An 11,394-nucleotide genomic window follows, 5' to 3' on the forward strand; every position below is an offset into this window, starting at 1 on the left:
AACTAGAGAAGACAGTAGAGTATACAACTAGAGAAGACAGTTAGAGTATATAACTAGAGAAGACAGTTAGAGTATATAACTAGAGAAGACAGTAGAGTATATAACTAGAGAAGACAGTAGAGTATACAACTAGAGAAGACAGTAGAGTATACAACTAGAGAAGACAGTTAGAGTATATAACTAGAGAAGACAGTAGAGTATACAACTAGAGAAGACAGTTAGAGTATATAACTAGAGAAGACAGTAGAGTATACAACTAGAGAAGACAGTTAGAGTATATAACTGCACCGTTCTGACTGACCTTGAAGTGACCCAGGTCCAGCAGCATGATGTTCTGGGTGGCGTCGTAGAACCCGGTCTGAGGAACGATTACATAGGACGCCATCAGGTTTATCTTCAGATCCAGAACCTTCTGGGTCTCTATCACGTACATCAGACCTGTCAACAACAACAACAACGTCAACATCTCTACTGTACATCAGACCTGTCAACCATAACAACAACTACTGTACATGAGACCTGTCAACAACAACATCTCTACTGTACATAAGACTGGTAGAGTGTAGACAACGACAATATAGTCATCAACACAGAATTGCAAAACATACGCCTGGACATAAATGAGGTGTGTGTGTGTGTGTGTGTGTGTGTGTGTGTGTGTGTGTGTGCGCGTGTGTGTAGGAAGTACAGATGGATGATTATGAGCTTAAACCAGGCTTGTATCCTGTCTGATGTGATGAGACATCAAACACAACCCACCATTAGAATGAGCCATCAAAAATAACACCACACCACCAGCCAGTCCGTGTGTGTGTGTGTGTGTATGTGTCTATCCAGTGTGTGTGTATGCATATATATGAGTGAGTGTGTGTGTGTGTGTATGTATATGTATGTGAGTGTGTGTGTGTATCACAGCTGTGTGTGTGTGTGTGTGTGTGTGTGTATCACAGCTGTGTGTGTGTGTGTGTATGTATATGTATGTGAGTGTGTGCATGTGCGTGTGCGTGTATCACAGCTGTGTGTGTGTGTGTGTGTGTGTGTGTGTGTGTGTGTGTGTGTGTATGACTGACCAGTGGAGGTGCGGTCTCTGAACTGTTCCAGCTTCATCAGCGTAGCGTTGGTCAGCTCATCCAGCTGCAGGTCGTCAGGAGGCATGAAGAACACTGACATGCTGTTCACTGTCTCCTACAGAGGCACACACATACACACTATGATACACACACACACACACACACACACATACGATACACACACACACACACACACACACACACACACACACACACACACACACACCGCGTGGTAGATGATCTCCAGGGGCTGTGATTCTATGCGGAGCCGCTGGTCGGCGGTCTCGTCCAGGGGATTGGTCTCAAACAGGAAGCTCAGCAGGGGGGTCCCTGTCGCCGTGGCAGCCTTCCTCGACGACAGCAGAGTGGGCGCTGCCCGGTTACCGGACAGACCTGTCACCTCGAACAGGCTGAGCTGGGTCGACAGTCTGGAGGAGGATGGGAGGAGGGGGAAGGGGAGGAAGGGAGGAGAGGAGACACTCATTAGAGGAGAGCAGGAGGGGGGGAGGGGGGGAGAGGAGAGAGAGAGACAGAGAATTTTTTTTGACAGAACTATTTCTAGTTAATTCCATTTACACAAATTTCACTGTTATTAAAAATTACAACAAAAACAAATTCATGCAAAAACCTAAAACAGAAACCTCCTGTACCGGCATGTACAGTATCGCTGATCTCAGCCAGTGCTGCCCTGACCAGAAGAAATCCACAACTGCCCTCTGAATTCCTTCAATCAGGCCCCTTGGTGGAGGTAAGACTATCAGTCTGTGCCAAAGGGTCGAGGCAACCAAATTATTGACAATCAAGACTCTCCCCCTGTAGGAAAGCTGAAGTAGCAGCCATTTCCATTTAGACAGTCTGGCACACACTCTCTCCATAGCACCCTCCCAGTTCTTCCTCTGAAACTCCTTTGTTCCCAGAAAAACTTTTGCTGAAGATGCCCTTTCATACATATCTAAACTACTATCCAGGGACTCCACATCTCTCGAGTCTCTGACAAACACATTAATGTCATCAGCATAAGCTGAAACCACCAGTGAGGGCCACTGAGGCAACCCTGGTATCATAAGTCCTGATAGCCTGGATCTTAATCTATTCAAAAGAGGCTCAATAGCTAAAGAGTATTGCTGTCCAGAGATGGTACATCCCTGTCTAATGCCTCTTGTTATGGATAATACATTGATAGAACTGTTTGAAGAACATACACTTTCATATGAATGATACAACTTGTTGTCTTGTTCAAACAATGTGTCTTGTTTGCAAGCAATGATAAATACCGGACTCAGATATTGTGGCTACTCAGGACTTTATTTCTTGAATCTCATCTCTGAAGAGCTAAAGTAAGAGTGGCAAATCCTAGACTTCCACCACACTCTCTGAACTTGTACTGGACAGCTCAGCCCACCACCCACTTTCACCAAACAAAAAGCTTCCTTATACAACAAACCCAACATTGACACAACCTTCTCCAAAACCAAAAGCTCTTAATCTGGAAAAAAGAAAACCATGGTCAACCCTATCAAAAGCCTTCTCCTGATCTAATGATATAATTCCAACATCAATACTATACAGTTTACAAATATCAAATAAGTCTCTCATGAGAAAAAGATTGTCCATGATGGATCTGTCCAGTACACAGTATGACTGGTCTCTTTGGATTATTAATTCTAGAAAATGTTTAAGCCTGTTGGCGAGCACTTTTGAAAGAAGTTTATAGTCTGTGCATAACAAAGCCACTGGTCTCCAGTTCTTAAGTAAAGCCAAATTTCCTTTTTTGGGTAAAAGTGAAAGAACTGCATGCTGACAATATGCCGATAACAGGCCTGTCTGAGAACACTCCTGCAGCACCTCCCACAGGCTGACTCCCAAACACTTCCAGAAGTGCTTATAAAAGTCTGCCGGCAGTCCGTCCAGTCCAGGAGCTCTACCAGGAGCCATCTGACCCACAGCAGCAGTAAGCTCCTCCTGGGAGATGTTGGCATCCAGGACAGCTCTGTCCTCGGAGCCCAGCTGAGGAAGCCCCTGCAGCAGTTTGTCCACACACTCTCGTTACAGTCCTCCATCCTGAAGAGGGCGCTGTAGAACTCTACGGCATGTTATCTCATCTCAACCAGGTCAGTCGTCACCGTACCATCAGGGAGGCGGAAACAGACCATTTCCGTTGACCGTTTGGTCCGAGAGATGGACTTCTCCAGGTTAAAGAAGAAGGAGGTGGGAGCATCCATGTCTCTAACGCTGGTGAACCGTGACCTGACCTGCGATCCACTTGTGCCCCACATCCCCACACTCAAAGCAATTCATGCTGCCTGTGCTGGCGTACATCATGTAATGTCCCTCCCCATGTTTCATTCTAAAAGAAACCTCCAGAGCCTGTAATGGACAGTTCAGAAACATGAACACCTGTCTCCTGAAAAACTGGACATGTTTCTTATCGCTCTTACAGCCTAAGCCCACAGTCGGGGGAACACCAGAAACGGTGACCCGGGTAGAGGGCACGGCAAGTGGGGAAACCTGCAGATAGACACCGTTCAGAGAGACGCCGCTCGCTATTAACTCAGCCACAAAACGCTCCTCTTTGAGGAAAACAACCACACCTCTGTTCATCCTAGAGGCATAGGACAGGTTGGCGTGTCCCACACAGTCACCCACAACCAGGAGAACCGCCTCTACCGGAATAGATGGGTCGGGCTGAACCCGCACTCCATGTCGGATAGAGAGGGAAGGCGTCTCCAAGGACGCCATCCCCGCCAACAAACATGGCTCACCATCCACCAAAACACCCACCGAACACACACCAAACTACACTAACAATAACCATAAATAGCTACAAAACAATCATACAATAACCAGAGTAGAAAAAAATAAGAAAAGTTTGAGTAAAATCACAAACTCTCAGCAAAACTCACCACACTCCACCACCAAACTCCCAGCATGCACTCAGAGAGAGAGAGAGAGAGAGAGAGAGACAGACAGACAGAGAGACAGAGAGAGAGAGAGGTAACCTGGTCTTACTTGATGGCCTGGGCCCCGGGTCTCTGGGTCAGCATGGCCTTCAGGTCCTCCACCGTCAGTTTGATGATCTCATCCTTATCCTTGTCGTCTTTGATGGACAGACACATCTTCTCCATGTGGAAGTTCATCTTCATGTCCTCAAACTACACACAGAATACACAGCAATGTACCTTCTCTGTGGTATAGGTGTTTGTGTGGGTTTGTCGTGTGTGTGTGTCATAGCTGTTTGTGTGTGTGTGTGTGTATATGTGTGTTTCATGTGTGTGTCGTATATGTATGTGTGTGTGTCATGTGTGTGTGTCGTGTATGTGTATTATTGTTGTGTGTGTCTCTGTGTTGTAGGAAGGAAGGTATTTGTGTGTGTGTGTTTGTGTTTGTGTGTGTATTATAGCTGTGTGTGTCTCTGCGCTGTAGGAAGAAAGGTATTTGTGTCTCAAATGTTGTGGAATGTTGGCAATCAGATGTGATGACGCGGCAGTGTGGGGGGCAGGGCTGTGGGCGGAGAGACAGCCACTCACGTTCTTTGGCAGGTTGTGATTGACAGCTGTCTCACTGTATCCGATGGCAGTGTAGAGCTTGGCCTTCTCAGCGGGGGTCATAAAGTCATCAAACCCTGAGGGGGCAGGAGGGGAGGGTCATGGAAGGGAAGAAGTATTTGTTTATTTCCATCAGGGGAGGTTGACGGAAGACGGGCTCATTGTAAAGCATGGAATGAAATGAGGAATGTGATCAAACACAGGTCTGTTTGATCCCATTCCATTGCATTGGTCTCTGTATTTCCCATGATGCCTCACCTCCAGTCTTGACCTCCTTCTGCGGGGTGTCAGCGTCACCTGACCAGCCAGACCACATCCAGCCGAACCAGCCCTGAGACTCCTCCTCCTCCATCTTCACCCCCGGCCGGTAGACACGCAGCCCCGCCTTGCTGGCCTGACACACACACACACAGACACAGACGTCAACCACAACCATGTGCTGAAACCGCTGTCAGACTGGTGTTGTTGCACGGTGTTGTTGCACTGGTGGTTACCACAGTTACCGTGGTTACCATGGTCTTGACTCTGTGTTTGTTTTGAACAGAAGTGAGTTTCCCGAAGAGCTTCATAACACTGATATAATAATAAGTTCCTAGTGTAGAAGACATGATAGTAAATGCTAGATATAATGCTAATATTAAGTAATTTAGTGCAGAGGGACTTTGATTGGCTACAAGATGAACCATCATAATTGATGCATTTTGGTTAATAAAGTCGCCCAAATGGTCAACATTCTAGAGACTTTATTCACAAAAATGCATAAATGATGATGCTTCATTTTGTAGCCAATCAAAGTATTGTTGCTAGGTAAACACCACATAAAACACTTGGCCCTCCAGGTGGTGAGAGTTCCGGAACTCTTTGGCAGTTGGTGGCTTAAGACCATTGTAGACCACAGAAGCTTTCAGGACATCTGATAACTACATCTGCTGATGGAATAATATAATATATTATGATTATGATATTATATATCTAATAATATAGAAATGATTGATCTGGAGGTGATTACGTACCTCCATCTCTGCCTGCTGTCTGGCCAGCGTGATGTTAAAGATGTCCAGGGTCCTCTCTGGCTCCTACACACACGCACGCGTACACGCACGCAAAGGAGGGGGGCAGATCATTTACACACTTTACATCCATTACACACTTCCTCCTGAACGTTAGATGAATTGAGTTAATGTCCATCATCAACCAGAGGCTCTGGAGGAGGAGAGACCCCCCACCACCAACCCACCTCCAGCCTCCCCCCTCCCAGTAACGCTTCCCGGTTACACCCCCCCCCCCCCCACCTCCAGTTCTCTGAGCAGCTCCTCAGAGGGCTTCTTGCTGGTGATCTTGTTCTTGTAGAGCTCCCGGTAACGCTTCACCGTCTGACGGTGCTGACGGATGTGAGGCCACGACCACATGTGCAGACGCGGCTTCACCTCCACCTCCATCACCCCCGTGATCACGTACCACCACCTGACACACACACACACACACACACCTAAACATCAAAAGCCAGTTTAACACACACAGAGCCCGTCCTCTGATTTCTACCTCCACCAGCCTCCCTTCACCTGCACTGGTTTGAAATAAAGGCCTCTGAGTTAGAGGTGCTTTCACTGGTCTCTGCTCTCAGACCAGGGGAGGCTGGTGGAGGTAGAAATTGAGGAGGAGGCCATTTCAGACAATTGAGATTCACCCCATGACATCACCACAACATGAGAACAAGCCAGGTATATGATATGTGAGTTCTGACCAATGGGAGGCGTTGTTGTGGACGTGGACATCTGGGCGGTACTTCCTGTACGGCAGGTTTCGTGACATCATATCTACGGAGCCCAGGAGCTCTAGAATACTGATGTACTGGGGGGGAGAGAGAGGCAAGAGAGAGAGGGGGGAGAGGGGGAGAGAGGGAGAGAAAGAGAGAGGACAACGGAGTCAACAGCAGCTCCCACAGTAACACAGGGCTGTCCCATTGGCTCTGTCATGTGTACTTGTGCCCTCCCCTACGTAGACTTAACAGCCAATCACACGACTCCAAGGCTGTTTAGTCCCAGAAGGGGCAGGAACAAGTACCCACTCCAGAGAATCAGAAAGAAAGAACTCTGAAAAGAGCTTTGATGACACACTCTCTCTCTCCCTTTATTATTAGTGTTTCTCTTTCATCCCTCCCCCCCCCCCCCCCCCCACCTGGGGTCTGTTCAGTTCTACGGCCACCGCTTTGAGGTTGACCACCAGGTCCCCCCTCCTTCCCTCCCTCTAACCCTCCCTTCCTCCCCCCTCCCTCCCTACCTGGGGTCTGTTCAGTTCTACGGCCACCTCTTTGAGGTTGACCACCAGGTCCCCCCTCTAACCCTCCCTTCCTCCCCCCTCCCTCCCTACCTGGGGTCTGTTCAGTTCTACGGCCACCTCTTTGAGGTTGACCACCAGGTCCCCCCTCCTTCCCTCCCTCTAACCCTCCCTTCCTCCCCTCCCCCCTCCCTCCCTACCTGGGGTCTGTTCAGTTCTACAGCCACCTCTCTGAGGTTGACCACCAGGTCCATCTTGGGGGAGGAGAAGTCAACGTCCGATCGAGGGTTCATACGCAGCTTAGCGTCTGCCGAGATTGGGCGAAAAACTGACAGCAACACACAGGAAGGCAGAGTTAATCACACTGCATTAAAGCTATAATCCCCCCCCCCCCAGAAAACACTCAACTTCAATCGTAACAAAATTAGTGATGACAAAGTTAGATTATTAATTATTATTCTATCTAAACTGCGTTAGTATGGGTTATGTAAGAGTCTATTCTCTGTGTCAGGTGGAGGACAATATGATTATTGATATTGTGATGATTCAGACGATGATGTCACATCCTGTCAGAACACCACACCATGACTCACTGAAGTCATGGCTGACGGGCAGAGAGTTCTGGATCTCCGTGCTGTCCTGGAGGCATCGCTACAGAAACAACACACACGCAAAGTTATGGGTTATTTGACATTGACATCACAGGAAGCAGACTCTCTCATTTTAGACCCGCCCCCCCGCAGGGTGGTGCGGAGCGACGACACGTTGACTCACCAGGGCCTCTTCCGGGCTGTGATTGGAGAAGAGGGTGGAGTTGACGTTCCAGTACACAAAAAGGTTATCCAGCTGGACGAGCTGATGGAGAGGAACAAAACCAGGGTTCAGAACAGAGAGGGACAGCACAGACACAGGTCCACAGGTCCTAGGTTAAACAGCATCCTCAATGGAGATAATAGATAAATTGATATCATTTATAATATTATATGCCATTTAACTGACGCTTTTATCAAAAGTGTCTTACATTGCAGTGAGTGCATACATTTTTCAGAATATATGGTCCCAGCGGAAATCGAACCCACAACATAAGCGTTGTTAACGCCATGCTCTACCAACTGAGCCACAGAGGACCACCAAGATGTTGATGAGTTGATTGATTGCTACTATGTCTGCTGTGGGTTAGAGTCTACCTTGAAGAACAGCTTGGCCCTCTCATCCAGCAGGCAAGGCTGCCAGTTCTCATCTGCCGTCTGTGGGAACATACGTCAGTCAAACCATGAACCGCTGTTACCTCACAACCTGACCAGACCTCCAACAAAACACACACACACACACACACACACACACACACACACACACACACACACACGACCTCCAACAACACACACATACATACATACACACGCACACACCTGACCAGAGCGCCAACAACATCACCCCACTCCTGACACACACATACACACACACACACACACACCTAACACACAACCACACACTCCTGACACACACACACGTTACCTGAAGGCTGAGGTTCTGCAGTGAGACTCCAAATGACAAGGGAGAGTTGGGGTTGGTGACCTGAGAGAGAGAAGACCATACATCAATACAGTTCAAACACACATCTGTCTGTACAGAATAGTGGTAACACTCCTCCAGACAGCCAGGGGTGTGTGTGTGTGTGTGTGTGTGTGTGTGCGTGGGTGTGTAAGTGTACTGCATGCATGCGTGTGGGTGTGTGTGTACTGTATGTGTGTGTGCGTGCCTGCGTGCGGCATACTCACATCGTCCTCATAGCGCACGTGGATGTTGGAGATCTTCACCTGGAGGTTCTTGATCACCTGAGTCACCAGCTTCTCCACAAACGAGTCCTGCTTCTCCAGCAAGGGGTTCTCTGTGGTCACAGTAGAGTCATTCACTTTACTGTTTCATAATCAATATATTTACAACATAATGTTTTATAATCAATAACTCTTTATGACACTGTCATAATCAATATATCTACAAGATACTGTTTCATAATCAATATATCTACATGATATTGTTTCATAATCAATATATCTACAAGATACTGTTTCATAATCAATAACTCTATTCTTCTGGATTGGGAAGGCAGCGAGGAGTGTTGGTGTTGACATGTACTGTCCAGATAAGGAGAACTGTAGCGGCTGTTTGGTTTAGGGGAGAGAGAGAGAGAGAGAGAGAGAGGGAGGGATGAAAGAGAAAGAGTCATAATGAAGGTAGGACTGTGACCTTGCTCTGCAGCCTTCTGCTTGGTCTCCTCAATCCTCTGCAGCTCTCTCTGACGGGCCTCCTGAAGCTGCTTCTCCTCCTTCTCAACATCATACTTTATACCTGGAACACAGGGGGAGGCAAGCGTTAAAACACACACACACACACACACACGCACACGCACACACGCACACACAATTCCTGGGAGAGGGTTTGTGCACAGTAGTGATAAGCCCTTCAGGGTCATGGCCAACAGAAGGGTCTTACTGGCTGTGGGCACGATGAGCAGGTAGACACCGTCTAGAGTGGCCTCCACTGACTGAGTGTACAGATTCTTCCATGGAATCTTCAGCTCCAACCGTCCTGAGAGAGAGAGGGGAGGAGAGAAAGAGAGAAAGAGAGAGAGAGAGAGAGAGATGAGGGAGAGTGAGAGAGGGAGAAAGAGAGAGAGAGGAGAGGGAGAGAGAGACTAATTAAATGAACAGCCTCAAGCACACGGTTGGGGATAAGGCTAAAATTGAGTCAACTAAGTTGAGTGTGATTGGTTAGGCACTGTAGGTCAGAGGTCAATCTGGTCCAGTCTTACCGATGTGTCCCGCTCGGACTTTGAAAGGAATGTCAAGTTGACTCTGGAAACAAGCGGAAACGTATTCATCAATAAATGTAATTAAAATCTGTAAATACACATTAAATAGTTTCCATAATTTCCACTTCAATGTTTGGCAGCCATTCAGCACATCAAACCTACCAAGGCATTTTCCTTAATTTCCAGATTTCTGAGGACTGCATCACCTGAGGAAAAACACACACATCTGTTTAAAACAGACACTTTTATCTATACTTCACTGTACATTTAAATGCAAATATCGTCATTGTTATCTTGTGTCCAGGCATAGGACACAGCCTTGTTCACGCTTCTCAGTGGACGCGTTTATGCTCTGTCTGTCTGGGTTAAAGTGTCAGGGTTAGAGGGTTAGTCTCTGACTGATGAATTATTAACTACATTTATTAAACGTTCTCTCTCTATAATATCCACAAGAGGGTTGTGCGTATTGGGGTGTGCTTATACTGTATGTTTGTCTATGCCTCTGTGTGTGTGTGTGTGTGTATGTCTGTCTGTCTGAGCATAGGAAAGAACAGTGTCTGGCTTCAAAGCAACAGGCACAACTGAACCTCCTGTACTTGAAGAAATGAGGAAGGACGGTCCATGCTGTGGTCTACTAAACAACACACACTTGTGCTGTGGCTGAGGTGTGTGCATGCCGCTGTCTGCCTGCAGTTACACCAATCAAAGCAAAGCAAAGGACAGGACAGGACAGGACAGGACAGGACAGGACAGGACAGGACAGTGAAGGGTGTGGCGTGGTGTGGTGTGGTGACAGCTGTTTTGACAGGACTGAGTCTTGTGACAGCCAGATAGTTTGCCTGTAGCAGTTGCTGTGATCTTACTACAACATTGATTTGACATACAACTATTGAAAGCCACTAATCCTGTACTTAGTGTCTGTGGCCCCATATGGTGTGGAAATGTGTCATTCTAGCAAAGCTCTAGTGAAGCTAGCAAGCTACCTAGCTAGCTAACCAGAAACCTAAAGTGTGAAGAAGCTAGCTGTGTGTTGACAACAGTGCGCAGCTAGCTAATCACGTAGCTATGTTGTAAACGGGCGTGACCACTTAGGGCTTACTACTAGCAAAGCTAAGTCATGTAGAGTCGGGACTAGTACGTGCTAAGCTTGTATTGTATTCCAATCAGATAGCTATCTGGCTAGGAAGCTAGCTAATGTATGAACCCAGCCAGCCAAACCAGCTAGTTATAATGTTAACTACACTAGACAGCACCCACATGTCAGCAAGAACATAGCAAAGTACCTCCCGCAGTGACAGCTGTTAGCTAGCTAGCTAGCTATGACACACACACACACACACACACACACACACACACACACACACACACACACACACACACACACACACACACACACACACACACACACACACACACACACACACACACACACACACACACACACACACACACAGTCATAAGGCTAGCATCGCAAGCTAACCAGCTAACAGTAAAAATACAACCATTTTTAAAGCATTATTTACCTCCCCATATGCCGAGCTTGAGTTGGGAGCTGTCAAGGTTGACTACGTAGTCTCCTAGAAACCTGTTCAGGACGTCGACGACCACGCTTTCGAAGACCATGTTGCAGCGGTTGATCGTTCACCTCTTGGTGGTCATCATGTTTACATTCAGTTTCGACTCGCTGCCG

General features: G+C 47.3%; 1 protein-coding gene across 1 annotated transcript in view; it reads right to left on the reverse strand.

The window, feature by feature from the left end:
- vps13a (vacuolar protein sorting 13 homolog A) overlaps positions 1 to 11,394 on the reverse strand; it is a 39,573-nt gene extending 28,179 nt beyond the window's left edge. The window contains exons 1-20 of the mRNA XM_083673322.1: positions 11,228 to 11,394; positions 9,867 to 9,910; positions 9,705 to 9,747; positions 9,386 to 9,481; positions 9,140 to 9,241; positions 8,671 to 8,780; positions 8,408 to 8,467; positions 8,080 to 8,139; positions 7,667 to 7,747; positions 7,486 to 7,543; positions 7,093 to 7,220; positions 6,360 to 6,466; positions 5,908 to 6,079; positions 5,629 to 5,691; positions 4,874 to 5,009; positions 4,598 to 4,692; positions 4,080 to 4,222; positions 1,297 to 1,498; positions 1,071 to 1,185; positions 302 to 438 (exon numbers count right to left, since the gene is read on the reverse strand). Coding sequence (XP_083529448.1) covers positions 302 to 438; positions 1,071 to 1,185; positions 1,297 to 1,498; positions 4,080 to 4,222; positions 4,598 to 4,692; positions 4,874 to 5,009; positions 5,629 to 5,691; positions 5,908 to 6,079; positions 6,360 to 6,466; positions 7,093 to 7,220; positions 7,486 to 7,543; positions 7,667 to 7,747; positions 8,080 to 8,139; positions 8,408 to 8,467; positions 8,671 to 8,780; positions 9,140 to 9,241; positions 9,386 to 9,481; positions 9,705 to 9,747; positions 9,867 to 9,910; positions 11,228 to 11,327 — 2,052 coding nt within the window. The 5' untranslated portion in view covers positions 11,328 to 11,394. The remainder of the gene's footprint in view (positions 1 to 301; positions 439 to 1,070; positions 1,186 to 1,296; positions 1,499 to 4,079; positions 4,223 to 4,597; positions 4,693 to 4,873; positions 5,010 to 5,628; positions 5,692 to 5,907; positions 6,080 to 6,359; positions 6,467 to 7,092; positions 7,221 to 7,485; positions 7,544 to 7,666; positions 7,748 to 8,079; positions 8,140 to 8,407; positions 8,468 to 8,670; positions 8,781 to 9,139; positions 9,242 to 9,385; positions 9,482 to 9,704; positions 9,748 to 9,866; positions 9,911 to 11,227) is intronic.

Source organism: Argentina silus, assembly GCF_951799395.1.
Source record: "Argentina silus genome assembly, chromosome: 7".
NCBI classification, from domain to species: Eukaryota; Metazoa; Chordata; class Actinopteri; order Argentiniformes; family Argentinidae; genus Argentina; species Argentina silus.